Genomic DNA, 24,329 nt, shown 5'->3' with positions numbered 1-24,329 from the left:
ATATTTCTTGAGAAATTTCATTGTTGCATTACTTCCTCCATTTTCTAGACGGTGATAGCTGATTTGGCGTCTCCGACGAAACATCTTCCAACAGATATTTTAACTGAAGCAATTTATCACATTATTAAACAAATTATTATTATTAGTAGTAGTATTTGTATTATCATTATAAGTAGTTTGACATAATAATGATACTTTTCTGTAAAAAAAAATATTTATTAAACTTTCAAGAATGAATGCTTCATATAATAGTTAACAGTTACAAGAAACAAATATTACACATTAAATAAAAATAATAATTGTTCACATTGTTTCACTTATTTATATATAATAAAATGTTAATAATAAATAATAAAGAATCCAGTTCATCATATTACCAAAGAAGTTTTGATAATACTAACCATAAATTCATTCAATGAAAATGTGTTTAACAATAATTAGCATAATAATAATACTAATTATTTGTTTAAGAATGTGATAAATTCTTTCAGTTAAAATATCAGTTGGGAGATGTTTTGTCGGGGACACCAAATCAACTTTCACCGTCTAAAAAACAGCAAAAGTAATGCAACAATGAAATTTCTCAAGAAATATGCTGGAATTCCCAATCTTATTTCTTGCCAACGCCAAGTTACGATTTTATTTGGAAGAAAACTCTTTTTTACAGCCCCGATCAAGGTCATATGACTGACATCATGACCACAAAATCAAGTAGCACTGAATACAGACAAAGGCCACAACTAGACAATCATGGCCAGTGAACACAAAACTACCATTTTACAAATAAGTCTTTTATGCAGTCCAATGCTAACTAAGTTTGGAGTTGCAATTTGAAAGAATTGACACCTGGTTATCTATAATATAAAGGGCAAAAATCTGTTTAAATGTATGTATGTATGTTTGTATGTTTCGCAAAAACTTTCAACAGAGGTCACGGATTTTTACAAGATCAGTATCGTTTTGAAGCTGAACCCTTCGGACGACAAATATCGAAAAATTGGCCAAAAAGATTAATCCCTTATCCCTTGACTGAGCAGTTTTATACAGGGAGAGTTGATTTTTTCGCTGACATTTTTTCAAGTCATTCAACTCTCACGTTCACAACGTTGCTTAAAAGGAGTTATTTCAACTGCCCGTGATGTCACAACCACGGTAGGTACATCGGTAAGTCAGTTTTTTTTTTTCCATCTCTTTTTCCTCTGGCACGTTATAGGTTTGAGCCTGCTTAATACTACTCCTTTTTTTAAATTTTTTTCAACCAACACCCTTACACACACCTACACTTTCTTTTCTACCTTTGCGTCACGGGTTCGAGCCTGCCTGCCTGCCTACTACAACTTTTTTTTTGCTCAACACACACCTCCAAACACCCAGGCCATACCGGGCACCCAGGCTAGTACATCTATAAATTCTCATTAGTAGAAGATTTATAACATTTCAAAAGTCAGAATAAGAGTCAAGTGTTTCAGCTACAACTGCGTTAATAGGTTCAAGTCTTTCTGCTAGAGTGACAACTTATTTTAACAAAGGATACAGATAATGAGACGTTTGTTGACTGACTGGGCATTCAAGCCCTGATTCAGTTGAACAATTTTGAGCATCAACTTCCATGTTTTCCTCAAGGCCATTTCCAGAGAGTTTCTCTTCACTATCATCAAGTCTAAAAAAAAAAACAAAAAAAAAAAATATTTAGTTCAAAATTCAATGACTTTCATACAAAATATTCTACAGTATAATTCTTATTTCTGAATGTTTATAATATACTTTATATTGTAATTTTGACCATTTAAAATCATTTTTTGTGTTATAACACATTGCTTATACATAAAATAAAGCCAACTTTTTCCTTATTTCTTTTGCGTCAATAGATTGCTAGCTAAAAATATATAAAACTCTTCATTCATTTTCTGCAAATATTGATCTTTGCACTCAAAATAAAAAATTTAATTTCCAATCACTTTCATATTTAATCCAATCAACCGTTACTAATATCATAGGAGTTGAAGAAGCGAACCATTCTACAGTCTCAACTTCTCTTCATGCCATCATTTAAATCAATTAATCTAATTAAAGTCAATTTTTCAAATTTGACTACTAATAGCCTTTCTTCTTTTTTAAAAAACAATTTTCCTCAATTAAACATTGTTTGGCCTACTTCCATTGTTGCATAATCTGTGTACGAATGACATTGTCATGATGGGCAAATTAATAAGACATGATTTCGAAATGCATTCTCATCTGATGATACAAAATATCTTTTACATTTACTCATTAATCTTTTTTTTTGCTGACGAAAAAAATCCTATTTCTGTCATGTAAATTATTAATAAAAGTAAAAATATCTCCAGGAAACACTGTGTAGGGCCAGATAGAATGTTATATTTCTCCTATTCCTAACAATAACTGATATTTTTAGGAGGATGTTGTAGGGGACCAAGACTACAAGTTTGCCACTGTGATAGGTCAAGGCAAATGAAGTGACTAGTTTTGTTACATTGGTAAGGTGTAGTTGCAGAGGCCTTTTAAGAGAGGACCCCCAGTAATTTTAACAGATTCACAAGGGTGGCCCCATGAAAAAGTGCCAAAATATTCCTAAAAAATTGCTTATTTTTATTTGAGAAATTAAGAATTCTGCAGTCAAATTAATAAAAATTGCGTTATTCACAGACCTAACTTTAGCACGAAATATGGAGATGAAAAATGTAAATAATTCTTTTGCAGATTTTGGTAAAATTAAAAAATAATATATAAATATATATATATGCATGTATACCCAAGGTAGAATTCAATTGCCTTTGCCAAGCATATTTCAGGAATGTTTGCCAATTTCTGTAATGCTAAGTCAAGCAGGTTGACCTCTTTATGTTTGATGAGTGAACTAAACAAATCGGGTAATGATCTAGAAAAGAAAAAGAAAAATCATTTAGATATGTAATACACAAAAGATATCAAATAGGTTTACATAGTATTAAATGGGGGGGGGGGGAAGAATGATAATGAAAGATTTGTGCAGTTTTGAATATAGTTGAGTTGATGATTGCATGGTTCATAAATATATTTCATGAAAAATAAAATTATAAAGCAATCAGGTCCTTCCTGATATAACAAGCTTCAGTAAATACAGTGATTATGATCTCCTGTTTTGTTATACAGATTCTATATTCAGTGTATAGAACTAAGGTTTCAAATTTTAGTGAAAACTAATTTGTAGAAGGGGTAGTAGTTTGCTATGTAAGTTTATTTCTTAACATCTTTCAACATTTCAAAACAAATTTGAATCCAAATATATAAAAATTTTATTAATACACTTTTAACAATTGGATGTTTTGTGAAACTGCAGTAAAGCGTTACAATAAACTACATTTATTCACTGACCATGAATCTTTTCAGCTTCATTTGTAGTTAACCTCTGTCTCTAAATTTTTTTTAAAAACTTATTTAGGAAGATGCATTCTGGTAGAATTTAATTTAGAGAGGGAGAGAAGAATGTTGAAAGAAGGAAGAGATAGAGAAAAATGGGCAGGAAAAGAAAGAGAGGAGGAAAACCAGAATGATTTATCTCTATATTAGCAAAAAAGTAAATGTCAAAAAGATTTAAAAAATTAGAATATTGTGATGTATGAAAAAAAAATTCATAGGATATCTGAAAATTTTTAATAATAAACTGTCATTCTATCTTGTTTTTGTTTTTTAATAAAAATATTATTAAAAAAATGTTTTTAATAATATTTTTATTAAAAAACAAAAAAATAGAATGACAGTTAAACAAAATAAGTGATTAAAAAATGAAAGTAAAAATACTCATAGACATTACTGGATAGAGACGGTTAGTTGTAGATATAATTAGACTGTCTTGAACAAAATATAATTAAAAAAAAAAATTCCTTATATTGAGAGAAATGAAACTGAAAACATACTCTATAGAAAAATGCCCAGAATTTATGAGTTTCTGCATTAATTTTGATGACCATGGAGCTTTCTGATTGCAGAAATGCAAAATCAATTTCACCATGTGAATGCTGTTCCACCAGTGTTGGTTTCTTTTCTGACTTAAAAGATTTAACAGTTTTTCAACTTCTTCATGGAAAGCATCAGACTGCAATTCATACAAGAAAAAAGATTTAGTTAGTTGAAAAAAAAAACAAAAAACAAAAATTACATAAATGATAGTATTCTGGTTACGATTCAATTTTAACTTTATATTTATGAAAAATGTTTCGGAATTATTAAGAAGAGATTTGATTATTTAAATTACTATTCTCATCTGGGTTGTTATTTTCAAACATTACTTAATGTTGGACTTTTTCAGGTGGATTTTCTCAAGCTTGGAAGCACATGGGTCAATGGTATAAGTGTTGGTTAATAATCAGTTCTAAGTGACAGCTTTCTGAAAATTGAAGATTCAAATTTTACGATAGGTGATGAGTAAAAATTAACTCCAATCTAGTCATGCTGATGGAATGAGAACAATCTACTCCATGGATTAATTAAAGTTCGATTCAAAATTACATATAAATTTGCAAGCACAACACAAAGTTTCCCAAGTTCGAAAAGATGCAATTAAAGAATGGCGGTTACATTGGCCGAAACATTTTGAACTAAAGTGAAACTAATAGTTTGAATAATTCAAATAATACATATCTCTGCTAGAAAAACATCATTTTTGTTCCAACCTTTAATCAGTCATCTTTAGTTACAAAAATGCCTATAAAAATTATTATTAGGGCTAGGACAACAGCATATTCTTTTCATTGTTTTGACTCTCGAGTGTGTATCCATTGATATCTTATATGCTTTTATATAGAGTGATGTGGTTCTCTGTTTCGGATATTTACTCGAGAGTCAAAACAATGAAAAGAATATGCTGTTGTCATAGCCCTACTTATTACATAACAAAACAATGGAGAAGTTCATAAAACTCACCATTCTTTTCAAAATTTCATCTCTTGAAATGAATAAACCCTAATGTAACTATGAACTGACTGCCATCCATGAAATTGTTAATAAAATTCACAATGCTTTTTGCAATTGGTACAAATAAACTTCAGTCTTTGCCTGACTTGTCCACCAAGTTTCAATCCTGAATATCCAACAATCCATCTAGATTTGCAAAATTGTCAATAACTCTGACATGCTCCTACCTTGGCATTAACTTGATGTGGACTGTGATGATCCTCTTCAGTTCAGCAATAGTCTGAGGATTATTTTGAGACATCATCTTTGAGATTACTCACATCTTGCCAAATAAAAAGCAGAGAGGCGTAGGTTATAGTCCTGTGAGCATGAAACCAATTCAGGATTATATCTCCTACTAATGAAACAATCACCAAAAGGCCCCCCCCCCCCCTGATTAAACAAAGACTGTTGGACATTCATTATTGAAACTAGGTAAACACGACAATCCTAGATTGAAGTTTATTTGTAACAAATATACTAGTTCAATTGCAGAAAGGATTGTGTATTTTATTAATGATTACATAAGTGACATTTGCGAGAGAGACCCTGTAGGTAATTTTTAAATAGAGCTTGCAAAGCATAAACTTGAAACCATCTTAAATTTAAGTGTGCATTTTGAAGCAATGGATATTATATTTATTAAGTAATAACAAAATTACTTTTGTATATACATAATAATTTGCATTTTCATTTTTCCTTGATGTGTTTGAACCCTGCTAACAAAGAGAATACAATTATACTTACTGTTAGTTTATGTTTGCTGCCAAATATGTTGGTAAATATCGTTTGAATTTGACTGTCATCATTGATTTTATTCTTAGCCTATTAAAAATTAAAAAAACAGAAAAAAGCAGTCGAATGAAGGCTAGATATTCAAAACTAAGAATAGTAATTTTTTAAGCAAAATTTTTTAAATTATAAATTTTGTATTCATATTTTACTCAGAAATTGGCTGGAACTTTGTGAACAGTTGAAAAAAAAAATAATGATAAAAATAAATAATAAATTATGTTGTTTATGTGGCAACAGATAAAACTGAACTTGCCAGCAGTTAGACCATAACTCCACAGTTCATTATGCATATAACCACACTTGATTAGATCTTCACCCCTTCCCATGACACCTTTAAAGCATGTGAACTCAATCTTTTCTCTGCTACAGTAATAAAAACATGCTTTGCTAAATTGGCCCCTGTCCTCTCAAAATGCCACAAATGCCTTGCCGAATACTGCTTCCCTGATGGCTGTAAAACTGCCTCTGTGATGCCAGTTTTAAAGAATTGGTGCAAATTATCATTTTAGAAGCATCTTCCCGCTTTTCACTAAAATTTTTTAATCATCAATCTAGCAATAGTCCACCACCTCAGAAATGGTAAACTTCTTTTTGATTATCAGTATGGATTTAGGCAAGCCACTTCCACTGGAGATATCCTAATGGTCATTTCTTTACGCATATAACATACACAAGACAAGGCAGGTAAAACCAGGAAAATTAATTTGTATGGTATTACTGGATGAATATGTAATATAATGAGATTCTTCTTAGCTAAAAGAAAAATTCATTCATTCACATTATGCAGGTGTGGACCAGTATTCGATACTTGAACTTTTATCATTCTTTATTTTTATAAATAATCTCTCTGATGGCACCACCCTCTATTTTTGATATGTGGGCAAATTGAACATACGCATATCCAAAACAATGGCTGAATTCTTAGAAAATGACCGCCAATCTGTAGTGAAATGGGGTCAAAAATGGAGGGTTACATTTTATGCAACCAAGACAAATTCCTTTTTTATTTTTAACAATTATAAAAAACTTTTCTTATCACTGATTACCATGGATGATTGCACCCTGTTCAAGAATTCAATGTTTAAACTTTTCAACCTGACATTCACAGGAAATATAAATAGGAAAAGATATATAGAAGATAGTGGCATATTTGCTGTAAAGACTAGAAAACTTCTTATACCTGCCAGTATCTAATATCTCTAAAAAGCCTCCATTAGCCCATACATAGAGTATTGCTGCCACAGTTGGGCAGGTGCACCAACCATTAGGATAGGGCACAAAAAAGATCTCTAACCTAATTGGTTCCACACTGTCTACCAAGTTCAATCCTCTGTCTCATCGCCACAATGTTGCAGCCTTGTGTTTGTTTTACAAATACTTCTACGGAATGTGCTCTGATGAACTTACTGCACTTGTGCCTCTTCAACATTTACATTTAGAATTCTCTAGTTACCCCAACTGTACCAACATGCAGAAATTAAAATGCAATGTGAAAAAATATCTTGCTGCAGAGCTCTCCACTTAGGATGCCCCTCACCCTCTAATTCTAACTCCAAATCGACAGTAATCCCTTAGTGAACTAGCATGGGTGCCCAGCGTTTCCCGAGTGTTTGGAGGTGTGTGTTGAGAAAAAAAAAAAAGTGGTAGTAGGAAGACATGCTCGAACCCGTACCACGAAGGAAGAAAAGAATGTGAAAAAAACCTGACGTCTTTGCTGTTACGACCACCGTCAAACCAGAAGTGACGTAGGTTTAAATTAAGGCTAGACAATTGAAAAGAGGGGATAACTTTCGAAAATATCGGCAAAAAAAGCAACTGCTCCCTGTAGAAAAGTGCCCAGTTGAGGGTGAAGAAATTAATGTTTTTAGCCAATTTTTTGATATTTGTTGTTTGAAGGATCGAGCTTCAAAACGATATTGATCTTGTGAAAATCCGTCACCTCTGTCAAAAGTTTAAGGCAGACATGCAAACATACATACATACATAGATTTATATTTTTGTAGCTTAAATTTTTTACCTAAACCAATTAAAAAGCTTGCCCTATCTCTGAATACCCTTTATATAAAATTTCAAATGTTTAGACCAGAAATTGTCTTCAGTAATTTGGTAGAGACCGCAGAGGTCAGTTTTTTTTTTAACTTTGACCCCTATTATGACCCCTTAACATTTATTGTTTTGGGCTCAAAACAAGTTATTAAGTTAGATTCATGTCTAAAGAACCTATATCTAAAATTTCAAGTGTTAAGACCAAAAATTGGTGGAGGAGTTTGGTAGAGTTCTCAAAGGTCAAATGGTTGAACTTTGACCCCTTAACAGCCAAATTTCTGGCCAAAAACCGATTACAAAGATTTTCCCAAATCTCACTACCCTGTATATCAAATTTCGAGTCTGTAGACTGAAAGTTGACAGAGTTATTGTATAGAGAAATGTAGACAGACAAACAGACAGACACTTTCACAGGTATATAGATTAATGTAAATACACACACACACTATGTATTCTGTAAAAACAAAAATAATTACAGTGCTTGATCATAAAAAAAAAAACAAGAGCAGAATATGCATATTTTATTTACATCCTTTACATTTAAGCATTCAGGTTTCATGGCTTGGAACCACAGAGATTTTATAACAATTCTAGTTCCTAAAGAAGTTCCTAGGTGCGCCTGTCACTCTCTTATGAAATGCAGATTCTGGAAAAAATCATCTTAGTAAGGAATTTTTATTTTATCAAGAATTTCTTTTGAGAACCAGAATTTTTATAAAATCTATAGTGAGTCCAAGGCATGAAACCTGGGTACCTAGATTTTTAACCCCTCCCTCCCATATGCACATTGAATTCTGTGTAACCCACACACAAAAATAATAAAAAAAAAAAACAGTTACCGATTTATTGTCATCCCACGATGTGACCATGGGGACGGTCTGTAAGAAGTGATCATCAGCTACCAAGTGTTGCGTATTACATAACAGATTGGAGAGAGTGAAACACTGCAACTCGTACACATATGTGTACAGCATCTTATCACAGGCGGTAAACAGGTGGCTGTTACTGCAGAAAAGCTGAAAATGAAAGAATCTATAGATTAGTACACGTCGACCATTTTGTTATTACACATTGTTTTGGATAAGAGGAAATAGGAGAGGATAAAAAGATGAGGGAATGCTAATTTTCACTGGAAAAATGTGTGAACTCATTATGAACAACTAAAAAAAAATTCCTAAGAATACGAGTAGTCAACGGCAAAAAAAATTGAAATTAAGATGAATTTCCTAACTTGGGAACCCACAATCCTCTGGGTTTATTGGAGAGAGAGTAACACACAAATTTTTTTTTTTTTCCTACACAACTCCAATCAGTTTCAACTAAGAAGTCAAAATATAGAGAAAGACACTATGTGCACCTGTAGGAGGGGGAGAAAAAGAAAACAGGAAGCTATTCTTTGATTAAACGAAAGTTTAATAACTCCCCTATCCTCTTCATGAATTGCTTGAAATTGTACACCTCAAGAAAAAAATTAACATTCTCAAAGAAAACTGTCATAAAGTAAAATCAGATTTTTCTTATTAGGATTTCGATTAAATAGAGAATTGAAAAACAAATTCAATATTATCTCATTAACAATATTCTAATTTTGATTAAAGACCAGAAAAACAAATATAACTAATTTATAGAAAAAAAAAAGATTAACAATAAGGAATTTAAAAAAATTAAGTTAAAACAAATAATAATTAAAAAGTGTATCGACCATAGTATTGTATTTATTGTAATGTATTGACCCAAATGTTGCCTTTTTATTGGCTACTACACAAAGATGTAAGGGAGATTGTTACTCCTTTGACTGATTTTGGCGGCATTCACTTAGGATGGGTTGAGTCGGCCCCTTCCATAGAACACACAACATCGCAGGTTGAACGCAGACCATGCACAACGGTCCACAGGAGCCAAGATAGTTATAGATAGGCAATCCCCGAGCAGCTATGATGGTGTATAACTATGTCTTCAGCTACAATAATGGAAGTGATGTGACTTAAAAAACAGTAAAGTCCCTATTTGGCAGTGACAAAAAAGTTTCTTGGATTTTACCAGTGGAATAAAAGAGACATATTTCAAAGGTCTTCTTCTAGCAACGATGTGGGGGATGGACTAACAATTAATATTCTTTTTTTCTTTGCAAAGAAAAGTATTATTACACAGTGGGGAAAAGGGAAGGAGACCTTTGAAACGTGTCTGCTCCATTCCATAGACACGATTAAAGTATATTAATACTGCATAACAAAACTACACAAAAAAAATTCTACAAACCTTGAAAGAACAATTACAGTGGCTATTATGAAGAAATAGACAACCCCTGTACACAACTACTATGAGAGATACAAGATAAACCTTTATATTCACTGATGCTATGCATTGGGTATCCAGATATTTTTAGTTACAAAAGACAGTAATAACTGATGAACATCTCTTCAGTTCTGTTGAACTCAATCCATCTAAGTATATCAACACAGTAATAACAGGAAGGTGATGGTGGCTCAGTGGTTAACGACACATACTGACAACCTGCGTGTGCCAAGTTTAAACCCAGTTCATTCACAGAAACAATTTCACTTAAGGATGTTAGCAACCTCTATGTGGTCCCTCCAATAAGTACCTGATATCTTTCTAGGAAGAATTTGTATTAGAAAGATAGGGGGTGGGGCGAATGGCAACAAAATCATGAATGTTTAACAACAACAGCAATGACAATTGCATACACATATATTCTCAATGTTCTCTTTTTTTTTTTTTCCATTATATTCATTTCTTCCTTTTTTTTTTTTTAATCTAGTGCATTTCTGAAACTCTGTTTTCATATCTATATTACATATTCTATGCCTATAACCTATTATCACTGCTGGCTTATTATTATTAAACTATACAAGTGTTTACGAAAGACAAAGTCTATTTTGGCCATCCATAACTAGAAAGCCCGATTTTCATAAATGTCAGTAAAGTTAGGAGAGCAGAAACATCGAAAAAGAAATAAAAAAAAGAAAGGAAAGATGGAAAAAAGAGAAAAATAAATAAAATTTAGAGAAAAATGTTTTTTAACTGACCTTTGGCTGTGTCCCTGCTTTTAGCTTTTGTGGTAATGGCTGCCATGCATTGAGAGTACCAAACTGAAGATCAAATATTCCAACACCATCTGAATTATTAAGCAATAACAGATATTAGAAGGTATGAAATAAGAAATGTTGTCACCATTAAATAATATAAATATGAAATAAGAAATGTGGTCTCATTAATGTTACTAGCAAAGATATACTCCCTCTAGTTGCATATGTCTACCTGGTACACTGTGGTCAGGTAAAAATGGATGATTTTTATTTCATTAGACGATTTTCTTTATAGTTGTGAACTTCTGATTTGGATTATTGACATTATAGTAATCTTATGTCAGCCTATGTTATGCTTAAGGACTATATTTTGCCAAAAGACAAACCATCATAAAAATGTGGACCAAAGCTAACTCCAGGAACTTGTATGTCAGATGACACTGATTGTTGCAGCTGTGCCTATTTATTTTTTTTATTCTGAGGGATATTTATATGCCTTGTTACAAGATGGAGTTATAATGTTGCTCTTTGGTGGAACTACTATGATAATCTATTATATATATATAAAAAAAAAAAAGAAGATATCTGTGTGTGTGTTTGTATGTCTGCTAAAAATTTTTCTCATATGCACTGTACATGCACCAACTTGATATTGTTAGAAAGAGCGATCTCTCGGACAAATAATATCCAAATATTAGAAAAAAATAGTCAATTATTTCGTGTAGGAATTGCATTTTATTTCGGGGGGAGGGGGATCAGCTAAAATCGTCTCCTCCTAAATGATTTCAACATCTGCGCATGCGTCAACCACTGTTCTCTGAATTAGTTTAAATACAAGAATTTTCGATGTGATGTTGTAATTAGTGCTATGACCAAATGGATTAGAAGGTTGTCTCATAACCATTAGTTTTGAGGTTCGCGTACACCTACTGGTAAACTTTTTTTTTTCTTTTCATTTAAACAAGGTTGTTTTGTAATTTGTACTATTTACTAGAAATTTTTTTACCGGTGGCTAATTATATTAAAACAAAAACAATTTCCTTATTTCGATCTTTTTGTAATCAGCAGTTTAAATCAAGTAAGGGTTAAATTTGTATTTAAAAGAAACAAAAATTCCAATCCAATCACGATTCTTTAATTAAAAAAAAAAAATTTTTTTTTCTTTCATTTTCATAAACATATTTTATGACCGGATAAGGCGTATATGCATTCAGGGTTAATTTCTAATATTATATGACTTATGTCTTCTTTTTTTTATTAGTTATTATGCAATAAATGTAAATTATTTTATTACATTATATATATTGCTATATAGCGAGATGGATTTTGACATTTAAGCATAGTCAACATGTCTCAACCAACAGCCAGTAGTGCACTGGCAGTCAGCACAGGAGGTTATTGTCCTTCAACAATTGTGTTACACAATCTTTTTGATATATATTTGTATTACAATTTCTAACAACGAACAATTATTGCCTTACATGATTAAATTTTACTGTTTTTTTTTGTTTTTTTCCAGATTTTCCAATAGATTCAAGCTTGTCAAAACACAGAGGATACCTAAACAAGGCCAATTCTTTCTGCTATATGTATGGGGACTTGAGAGTTGTACAGTATCAAACCATCACTTTCCTCCTCAGAACTGATTACTTTCATTATTTTGAGTGTAAAATTGATGATCAGGACAAATCTTGGGCTCCACAGATCGGTTATAAACCTTGTTAGAATAGACTAACTGCTTAGTTTAATGACAAGAAAGTGGCTTTTAACTTTGTAGTCACAATGGTTTGGCACCACAAAGCCATGCAGATGATTGTTATTGTTGACAAAAAAGATCAAATATCCCAACTTTCCATCTGCTATGAGCCCGTTCCCCATTCAGATGATCTTCCTGATCTAACACTTCCAGTAAATAAGCATCTTTCCTCATTAGATGAAGAAATGCCTTCAATGGAAGATTCTGCCAAGCCAATCTCTTCCTACTCAGAACAAGTGGCAACAAGCCAAACTGGATCACACAAGAAGACCTGAATGACCTTGCTCATGATTTGTATCTGTCAAAACAACAGTCAGAATTTTTAGCTTCTTGGCTTAAACAAAGCAACCTAGTCCAGGAAAAATTTTCAGTTTCAGGAATTAAAACAAAGACCTTGCTCCCTTTTTGACATGTAAAACAAGTTGTGCTACTGCACTATTGTATCTGACTTGTTTACTTCCTTTGGTTTGAACATAATCCTTCAGATTGGCATCTTTTCATAGACTCTTCCAAACAAAGCCTCAAGGCTTCTGCACAATGAGAATAAATATCCCAGCATTCCCATCTGTCCATCTAAAGGAGTTCTGTGACCATATGGAACTTCTTTTAGAAACCATTAAGTACAACCAATGCCATTGGAGTCTGTGTGGGAAACTAAAGGTTATTGGTCTTCTTATGGATATGCAAGCGGGCTTTACAAAGTACTGTAGCTTTCTCTGTCTCTGGGATAGTCGAGCTGTATTACAAGCAGAAAGACTGGGAGTCTAGAAGCACTTTCATTCCTGGCGAACACAATGTCAAGGAGAATCCTCTGGTTGACATGGATAAGGTGCTTCTTCCTCCGCTTCACATCAAGTTTGGCTTGAAGAATTTTGTGAAGGTCATGAACAAGAAGTCGTGTTGCCTCCCAACACTTGTCTACTGTGTTCCCAGGTCTCAGTGCTGCTAAGCTCAAAGAGGTTATCTTTGTCAGACCTCAGATCTAAGCATTGTTGAAGGATACTAATTTTGAGAAGGTTCTTATCTTAAAGGAATTGAGAGTATAGGGAAGCATTTGTCAGTCTGTAGTGACTTCCTTGGTAACTCATACTAAATTACCAAGCCTGCATTGAGTAGTTGCTAAAGACTTATGAGGATATAGAATGTCAAATGTCACTCAAAATTCATTTTTTCCATTCCCACATCAACTTCTTCTCTCCAAACTTTGCAGCACGGATGAGCATGGAGAAAGATTCTACCAAGACATTATGAATGTGGAGAGCAACTATCATAACAAGTGAAACCACGGCATGATAGGAAACTTCTGCTTGATGCTCTTGCATGACGTCCTGGAATCAAAATACACCAGATCATCTAAGAAAACACACTCCTGCCTGCGGTACTATGAATTGTGTTATCCAAGTATATTTATTCCATCAATGTTTTTTATTTATCCTGTTTTATCTGTATAAAGCTGTGGCAACTGTTGAAATAAGCATGTATATACTTTATATATACTAAAATGAGACTATTTAAAAGCCAGAAAACTAAAGGTCATAGAGCAAAACTGTTTATAAATTTGAATTCAGCACACTCAAATTAGTTAAAAAAAATCTGGACTTAATTTAGTGTTTCTTAACTATTGTCCTTTCTCAACAAAAAAAAAGGAGGAGGGGTAATTTTAGTAGTGCTCTGAAGGCATTCTTAATTTTATTTGTTGATATCAGCAGCACTCTGGAGGCCTCAAGCTTTGTTTTTTTCACTCTTCACATAAAAAAAAAAAAAAGAAAAAGAATTTCTTAGGTTGGGTTGGAGAGAAACTTCACACTATTAAACATTTGAGGTTTTTTATGGCTCCAAACAATGCTGGGTAGCTATGCTGGTGCATTATAAAAAGCATTAGCATAGCAGACCCTATAGCAAGACTATAATATATTTTTGATATGCAAAATGTATAAAAATAGGAATAGGCTTTTTTTTTTACACAACAAGAGTAACACAATAAAAACAAATGCCCCCAAATCCTATCTGGTTAACAGTATTTATTTTAAGTATAGACGAGTGAAGCATACATGGTCCCCCGTGAGTACCCAGTTAACAAGGCATAAAAAAATGACTAAGTTTAACATTGCCCCCTCCCCCCCCTCCCCCCAGGGGATATCAAATCCTGGTGAAAATGAACAAACCGTGCAGTTTTAGGCCTTAAAATATATAAATTTGAGTTCTGCACCACGCATTTCCCCCATTTAAACGCAAAAGTCCCCAAGGCTGTAACATACTTCAATTTCAGTTCAGCATCATGCAAAACTGCTAAATAGACATACACAGAAAATTTTGCACAAATATGGTAAAATAGTCCTAAAAATGGAGTGCTTTTATTAGCCCTAAAAGAGCCCCTGGAGCACACCCAAGAAGTATCGTGAAGTATAGACAAACAAAATTATATAGAAATAGTTAGTTACAACTTTTCAGAAAGTTTTATAAAAATCCAAAGCATCAATTTTTTTTTAATAAGCACAAAAGTGTCAATTTTAGCCATTTTAAACCAAAAGGCACCCCTAGGGTGGCAACCGGAGTTTTCCTGGAAAATCCGTTCTGTTACATTTTTACTCATATCATGTTTAATGTTTGTATAAAATTTTAAAAAATTCCAAAGCGTAGTTATTGAGAAAAGTGCAGACAAACGAAGAGACAAGGGTGAATTTACAGACCCACCCTCCTTTTGTCAGGGGACCAAAAACATTCTAAGAACAATTGTTTTAGCATGTTTGCTTTTCAAGAAGGATTATTCATCACACTAATCAGGAATTACCTTGTTCATTTTTCTTGACGGGAACAATGGCCATATGAGTCGAGCTAAGACTTAAAATCGATGCAGCCACAGATGAGATGGCACTCAGTGAATACATTTTATTCACTTCAGCCTCTTTTTCTGGGTCGATTTTGATTCGCAGGATATTTTTGCTGGACCCTGTAAATATGAAAATATGATAAAGACAACATTTCTTTTATTCTTTCAAAAAAAATGACAACAGTGAAAATGTTTAATATTGATAGGGATACATTTGTTAGTAGATATTAGCTAGAATTTATTGCGGAGATATGGGAAAAACAAGAAATGTCAAATCATGGGATTTGCACTATAGTGTGTGAGAACTGAAATTCAATGAACGAAGTGGCCCCAGTGAAGGTAACTTCTGAGCACTCTTCATGAGTGACTGAATAAGGCAAGATGTATTATTATGTTGCTGATGAAACTAAAATAATTAAGCAATAGACTTAAAACATAATTGACTCTCTTTCTTTACCGCTCTATCCCACTCCCAACTTTTTTGACCATTCAGATAATCACTGGCTGAATAAAACCAATTATTTTTCTTAGAACATGTTTAAATTAATAGTGAAATAATTAAATAGAAAATTGACTACAATAATATATACAAAATCTGCATGAATTAAAATATCATATTTAAGTGTAATTTACGACTGAGCTATGCCGGGTGTCCCTGCTAGCTTAGATAAAAAATACTTTTGCAGTTTTAATAAAAGAGCTACAAGACATCTCCATTTACGCTGAATGCCAATGTCAATATATTACATATGAAAGAGTCCGCTGTGGAATTTCCACAGGTCCTGCTAGTTTAAATTAAATTGCTTTTTCACTTCAAACAAGACAGTGCCACTTTGACATAGGGGGCTATTATTTAGGATCAAATTTGCAGGGATACTATGTAGGCAGTTCAGCAGCGAGATGGTTGTTCACATTAAATTTGAACTTCTGCATGCCAGTACAGTCAGGGAAGGAGGACCCAAGAGGGAATTCAAAAGTGTAGCAGTTTGAGAGAAAAAACTATTTGAGTAAAAGACTTTATAGTACCAAGAAATCTCAATAGTGAAGGGGTGGGATTTTACTGCTTGTCGGAGGTAGTTACATCAAAGGAGTACAAGTGCTTAGAGTTCATCGGAGCACATTCCATTAAAATACTTGTAAAACAGGTACCAGGATGAAACATTGTGGTTATGGGACAGGTTGGAATTTGGTTGATAGTGTAAGACCTATTAGGTTGGCAACTCCTTTTTGGACCCTGTCTAGAAGAGACTAGTGGCAGATGTACCAGCCCAGATGTGGCAACAATACCCCATGCATGAGTGACTGGTGGCCTTGTAGAGGTACAGGATACTCTCAGGTGCGAGTAACTTTCTAGCGCGGCAGAGAGAGTCCATATTCTTAACAGCAACCTAAATATTAATGGTTAAATGATTTTCCTTGCCCTCTGCTTACTTCTGATCAGACTCACATAATTGTTGCTCCATCAGGGCTTTCTCTGTGTCTCATCAAAAGACCAAAATCAATGATAACTGTTATCTCATTTCTCACTTTGGAATTCTCATCACAATCATCTTTGACATGGTCATTCCGTCACCAAATTAAAGTTTCAAATTTGTCAGCTATATTACATAGCAATATCAAACGTGTGATCATTATAATTCCATAGTCAGTTTTGAATACAAACCATATAAAACCATAAAAAAAAAAAATCTGATAGTTAAATCCTTCTATATCTTTTTAATATTACACACTGAGCCTTACTTTAATTTCACTCAACTTCATATTATTTAGGTTATTCAGATGACTGTTCTCATCTTGAGAGTTATTTGCACAACATTTTGGTTGATGTAACCTCCAACCTTCTTCGGGTGCATCTTGTTGAACTCAAGAATCTGCACAGAATTTTGAATGGAAACTTATTTAATCTATGGAGGTAGTATGCTCTTCTTCTGTCAGCCATGATTGGGTGGAAGTCCTAAGTAATTAGACAAGATACACATGAAGAAGATCGGAAACATTGTGCGAATAATACTCAAGATGTTCAAAGAATCTAAGTAATACAAATTATCAATCCTCATTTCAAAAATTCAGAAACACTTAACGTCATGTCTGAAATGTTATCTATTGTTAACACATCATATTTTGCATTCAGCTACAATGCAAATTAGTTTATGACAAAACGTTTCTGGAAAAAGAAATGTAAATTATCAATAATATACATGTTTCTCTTTCTCTTTGTAGCTGAGAAGTCAAAGTTATATACACTCATATGCATACAGTGTTTTCTTTTTTGTTTTTTACAGGCAGCAAATTTTAAATTGACAATTCCATTTTCTTTAATTGCAGATTTGGCAACTATTGGTTATTTTTAGTTCAGTTTAGTTTGGCAATTCATCATAGAGAGACTGACACCCGGGCAGCAAAGTGTGTAAATTTATTTTGAAACATTTGCTAAATGAATAATTTCATGAAATAGACTTAACTGACGATTTCATTTGTGCAATTTAACCCCATTAGACTTTTTTTTTTGGGGGGGGGCATATAAAGTCTTATACCTACGCTAATAAAACAGACACAATAGACCACTTAAAAGACAACATTCGACATGTTATTGATGAAAAATCGGATCTCTAGATTATGCCATATACCCGAGAGCCCAAAATTGTATTTAAATTCTAAATGCCAAAAACTAATATTTGGAATAAAACACCTTTAAAGTTTGCCACCTCTAAAAAAATAAAAATAAAAAAATAAAAACCCTTTAATACTGGTGGAATTTTTGTTACAGCAAACAAATTAAGAATTATCATTATAGAGTAGCATGTTGAGCATCTTATATGGAAGGACATTGATTCACATTTAACACAGCCCTATATCAAAAATATTAGATAAACCCATCTACATCCTAGACTTTGTAAACGAGGTCAATAGAAGCAATCATCTGCAGTAGAGCATTAGCTAAATTTCTGAGACAAAGTTAAGTGCCTTGGCTCCCATTAGGTCAAATAGCCCTTATTTCTTAGTTTGTTCTGCATAATGGCTAGATCTGTTAGCTTGCACATTTCTCTGTAATGGTTCCATAAGTCAATAAATAACACCTAGTAGTTACTGTTGGTTGAGTATGATCATATAATAGGTTAATTAGAAATTTTTTGACAAGAGTTGTTCAGTTGGTCATATTTTCTAACCCAGCAAGTTGTTGCCTGAGCTGGTCTCATTTCAAGGCTTTATCAAGGTTGTGAATTTCTGTAGTTTTAAACAAAAAATCCTATTAGCGATTCCAGGTAAAATCTCAGAGTGATAGGTACTAAGTGTTCCGGTTTCAGATAGTAAGCTAATACTGTTTTGCAGGTTTATATTAACCACATTTATCTTTTGCAAGAGCTTTGTATGTGGGCATAATTCAATATTGTTGTGAAGTGGGATGCTACCAGTGTTGGGTTAAAAAACATCCCTTGTAATGCATCCAACCGATTACTCTACAGAGTGTCCAAAATGTCATTGAAGGGTTTTGAACTTGAATAGATTATTTATTTTTCATGATATCTTTCTGTAATTTTAACACAATCTGACTAAGACGCTGGGAAATTAAAAAAAAAAAATTATGTATGAAAAATAATGTCTTTTAAATGTTGCACATTTTCAGCTTCGCATATTTGTGCTCTTTCCAAAACATTATTCATGACAGATTGCAGAATCTCTGGATTGTGATTTAACTCCTTTATTTTGTACTTGATGTTTTCCTTCAATTCTTGTAGGGTTTGGGATTTGTTAACATACTCTTTCTTTAACATATCCCCACAAGAAAAAGTCGGGGCTATTTAAGTCTGGGGAACATGGTGGCCATTTGACATTGCCATAGCGAGAGATCATGTTGTTGCCAAAGCGTTGCCTGATTTTGGTAAAACAATTTCACAACTTGTGTACATTGTTCAAAGCTATATTTACCCATAATTAATTTCCAAAATATTATCTATAAAATATCTGAAATAGAGAAGAGAAATAATCATTAATAGTAAAATGAAAACGATTTTCAACCCTTCAATGAATTTTTGGACACCTTGTACAATCATATAACATTACTTACACAGTGTAAATATCATATCACTATTCTGATCACTGTTTATATAACAGCAATCAAGCAAAGTTCCTTCAGAAACAGGAAGTTCAATATTGTTGCTTGTCCAAGTGTTACTTGTTGAAGAGTAGCATGTCAATCGCAAAGTCAGCTGTTTATTCTAAAAATAAAAATAATGGGATAAATAATGATTTTTATAAAATACGAATAAAAATTTGAATTAAAAAGTAAAATAAAATAGTCTTTTGTGAGTTGAAAGACATGACTATAAAGAAATAAATTGAATGTAAAGGATTCTGTGGGGATCAATGATAATAATTATTTATTATATAAATATAGTTGAAAAGAAATTACTATAAAATAAGAACATTTAATTGTAGATACTGAGTGAATGTCCGATAAAAATATTTTTCCCATTCTTGCTGCTTTTCAAAAATATTTTGACTAAGAGAAACAGAGCAAAGGGTTCCTTTGCTGTTTCTTCCATTTTTCTTTAGATTGAATCTGTTCCATCTAACAAAAAGAAAAGAAACTAATGTTGGAAAATTTTGCTATGATGACTATGATTTTGTGTTAAAATGTACACCCTTCTCCTGGTGGCATCATTAAAGTTGGCCGTTCTTTGGTTTCAATTGGTCATTTGGTACTTCCACTTCCTCACAAAAAAGTTGCTGCTCTGCTGAAGACCATAGATGTTAAATGGTCCTGGTCTGTCATATTACTGCCCTCCCAACATTGTAAAAAGATCAAGAGGATAATCGTCTGATGCTGGCAATCAAAGTTTGTACCATTGAAGAGAAAAGGTCATTTCAAGCCATACACACACACACACACACACACACACACACACAAAAAAAAAAAAAAAACTAAATTTAGCAGCTGTTTTTTTGTTTTGTTTGTATAAAAGAATAATTATCATGGATAAAATTTGTTTGCTTGTCTGTTGTATGGCATTTGCCCTAGACGTGTTGAGCCTGCTTCCTCCAAAGAAGGAAGTGTCAAGAGAATTTCAATTTCACAAGCAGTCCCAAGTCACCTGTAATGAATAAAGTTAACACAACTATGGTTGTTCAAAACCTGTATAGTTTCTACTGTTGGTGTTTTGAACTGGCACATTTATCAAGTTCTGGGCGATTCTGGTTTGGCGATATCAACCCTAAGTTTGATGTGATTTCAGTGAGCGAAAAAGAATGGAGTCTCCAAAGCCTGTCATGTCTTGTCGTATATAGAGAGATATGACTCCATCTTACTTTCAATAGGAGTCAAATCACAATTCTCCAAAATATATTATTGTTTTAAGTTTCTGATAATACTTAATATTTTTAATTTACTTTCTTATCCAGGATCGATCAACAAATTTTTATCCCGCCTTTCTTTGCTTCTTCTTTATCTGTTTCCATTACTCCAACTGAGGGAGTTTTCTCCTTCTCTTGGGACTTATCTTCATATTTATAAATGCATTTTTCCAAAATAGATTAATTACAACATTCTGATAATTCTTCGTTAACAAATCTTAACCATGGGGAAATGTCTTTCGACAGTCAATCATGAACATCCTCCATACAGCCATCTCACCCTTCTATTTATCTGTCCACCAATCCAGTCGACGGTTATCTTAAATAAGTTACATTATCATCCAAACCTATTTCCATCGCCATTTAATCTCCATCTAAGTAGGTAATTAACCTTAAATGACTAGTGCCAATTTTGGTACAGAAATTTGCCATATTTTTTTTTTGTTTACAGAACCATTTTGGTATTAATATGTCACTGTCCATTCATGTTCATTATCGGCAAACGCTTTTTGTTTATAGCTATGAAAGCCAGATGCTCCAGCCTCAATTTATGACTAGCAATCAAGCAGTTTTGTTGATAAAACAGATTCTGATGAATGCCACTGATCTTATCTTGGTATTAGGATTTCCTATTTCCCAAATCTCCTAGAAAAAAACAAACTCTTTCCTTTTGATCGGATTTCATTTATTTCTTTGTTTAAATTTGAAAGAGTATGCTTCTATTAACCCCTTTCAATTCAATAATAGCATAAAAAGGAATGAACTTGTTATTTGTGTTGGTGAACAGATGTAGAAAAAGTATATTTGGCTGACAAGACTATTGAGAAGTTTTGGAGATACTATTGAGGCACAGGGTAGAACAGGTGATTGCAAAAATGGATGCCATTATTAATAAGAAAATTACCATTGTTGACCAAATGAAAACTATCAGGCATGTGCATGCAGTATGATGTTATATGGAAGTGAAACCTGGCCAGTGAGAGTTGTGTAAATGTGTTGCATGAAGGGAAATGAGAAGGATATGATAAATGTGTAATGTGAGTCAGACTTAGATCTGATGACCTCAGAGGACGATTATATTCAAACAGTATAGGGAGATGTATGTACAACAGGAGATTTGATAGTATGGTCACATTGAAATGGATGAGTTCTTTGGTTATTAGAACAATTGAGGGAGCAGGTTGAATTCACAGAGAAAAAAAAACAAGGAAAACATAGGAGGAAGTGATAAAAATATACTTGAAAGAAAGAGGGATAAATAAAAACTTGGAAGTAAATCTTAAAGTAGTCCATTGCCAACATATAAAATGGATATTAAGCTAAAAATGATGAGGAAGGGAATTTGAAAGGATCCTTAATAACTGGCCATAACATTATGAGACTTTATGCGTGTTTTTCTTGCAATGACTTTACACATTTTTTTTATTTACTATTAATTAATTATTTTTTAAATAAAAATACAATAATGTAAATTATTAACAAACGTTTTAAAAATATTGTTTAAAAAAATAAATTCACAGTGAAATGAGATGAAGTAAATGTATTATTTAGATTCTTCGGACTACTGTTCTTATCTTGAGAGTTTTTTCACGTTTTGGTTGATGTAGCCTCCAACCTTCTCAAGGGAAATCTTGTCAAACTCAGGAATCTTTCTGTCAAACTTAAAAATCTCTACAGAATTTTTAACAGAACCTTTTATTTAATCCACAGGGGTATCATGCTCTCATTCTGTCAACCATGACTGGGTGGAAGTCCTAAGTAAATCACAGGTGTATATTGAGTGTTATCCATACTGAGGATTGCATCTTCAACCTCCAAAAGGGCGTAACTTAACACTGAATGTATTTTATCTAGTACGCTATGGGTTCTTATGGACAATTCTAGTAAAAGGTTCACTATTATATAACAAAGATAGTGAATGGCTAATTAGCATCCACTCTTTTCTTCCACAAACAAAAAGTATATTGCCAGTTCCCCCTTTCCTGCATTTGTCAGATAATCCCCTTCCCTCCTGTTGATTTGCTGACTTGTTACCTGTGGCTCTAAGCTTCTTATTTATAAATTTAAGAAAAAACAAAAACAAAAAAAAACAAAACTGAAAGTATTTATGTGATTAAAAAAAAAAAAATGCAAGTAAAATGTCGCCCAGGAAACACTGAATATACACAGCTAATAAAATTAAAATCTTCTTTAATTGATCCCCTGACAAAACAAAGGAGGGATTGTTGATCACCCGACAAAGGAGGGAGTGGACCTAGTAATTCACTCCTGTTCGTCTGGTCGAACTTTTCTCAATAACTATGCCTTGAATTTAAAAATTTTTTTTCACAAACATTAGTCATGGTGAAAGTAAATTTTTCACTTGTGGAGAGGGACCCCATATGCTGGGCTTGTTTTTTTTTAGCAGTGATTTTGATGTCAAGTACACAAAAGAAGAGAGAGAAAAAATAATCAAAAATAAATAAGTAACCACTTACATTGGGTGCTTCCGTAAGGAAAAAAATAGTTAATTTATCTTCCACAGATTTCACCCAACACCATTTTAATTGGTCGTTATCTGGAAATGGATTCTCATGACAGATTGATTCTCCAAGAAATTCTATACATCCATTTTGGTAGACAACAATCACATGACCAGACACAACAGGAAAAACTTTGTAGATTCGCTTATCAACCTAAGAAAAAAAAAAAAAATTATAAGCAAAGCAAATAAAACTTTATGTTATGAAAATAATTTAATATAATGCTGAGGAAAAAGTTTGATTTTCATTTAGTGGAACTTCGAAAGAATCTTGCCTTTGGAAATTGTGCTGATTAGTTCAGGCTTCAAACACTAAACCTTAATTCTTGTTCATTAAAATGCAAAGTTGCATGCTATGAAAAAGAACCAGCGAACAGGACGGAAATACTGTTGCATCAATTCTATTCAATCCATCTGGTTTAGTTGTTTTGTTTTGTGGCATATCAACCCTTTTTGGATTATTTAATGCTGAATCCAGTCATTTTGGAAAAGGTTTGTCTGCTTTGAGTTCTTTATATCTTGAAATATTTATTCATTGTGTTTGGTTTGATTGTTTAGTAGAGGAAACTGTTTTTTGTTTTTAACTTTGCAGAACATAATTAAATTTTGCAAAAGGGGGAGGGGACCAATTGCATCAATGTTCCATCTGAAAACCATCAATTCCACTAAATAGAGCACACTGATTTGATTTAAAGAAGTCCATCAAGAATTTTGGGATTCAAAACTGAAGGATTGGTACTTTAATCAAATCCAAAAGCTGAAAATCATGAACCACACTGGTCTTTATAATCAGACAAATGATGGCTAAGATTTGGCTCACACCTAAAGCAGATAGTTTTGATTGAGTCATTTCGTGCATGCCGAGGTGGAGAAAAAAAAAAAAGAAAACGGAAAAGAGAAGCATGCTTTGTGCGTGCCCTTCTGATCCAGGGTGATAATCATGTTTATTCTTATCTTTTTACCTTTTCTGTTCGTGCCACAGGCAAAACATTTATGGTAGTTGCGATTATCTGCTAGATGCTTTAG

At 32.9% G+C, this 24,329-nt stretch overlaps 1 protein-coding gene across 1 annotated transcript in view; it reads right to left on the bottom strand.

The window, feature by feature from the left end:
• The window catches only part of LOC145292998 (nucleolar protein 11-like), a 44,802-nt gene that overhangs the window by 5,647 nt on the left and 14,826 nt on the right, over positions 1-24,329 (bottom strand). The window contains exons 4-12 of the mRNA XM_080139252.1: positions 23,260-23,457; positions 19,497-19,647; positions 15,392-15,550; positions 10,845-10,933; positions 8,634-8,810; positions 5,701-5,778; positions 3,918-4,096; positions 2,774-2,899; positions 1,535-1,660 (exon numbers count right to left, since the gene is read on the bottom strand). Coding sequence (XP_079995378.1) covers positions 1,535-1,660; positions 2,774-2,899; positions 3,918-4,096; positions 5,701-5,778; positions 8,634-8,810; positions 10,845-10,933; positions 15,392-15,550; positions 19,497-19,647; positions 23,260-23,457 — 1,283 coding nt within the window. The remainder of the gene's footprint in view (positions 1-1,534; positions 1,661-2,773; positions 2,900-3,917; positions 4,097-5,700; positions 5,779-8,633; positions 8,811-10,844; positions 10,934-15,391; positions 15,551-19,496; positions 19,648-23,259; positions 23,458-24,329) is intronic.

The sequence above is a fragment of the Euprymna scolopes genome, chromosome 14, assembly GCF_053919585.1.
Source record: "Euprymna scolopes isolate OS-2025 chromosome 14, ASM5391958v1, whole genome shotgun sequence".
Classification (NCBI taxonomy): domain Eukaryota; kingdom Metazoa; phylum Mollusca; class Cephalopoda; order Sepiida; family Sepiolidae; genus Euprymna; species Euprymna scolopes.
Note: the sequence above shows the minus strand (reverse complement) of the source record. Positions and strands in the feature narration are given on the sequence as shown.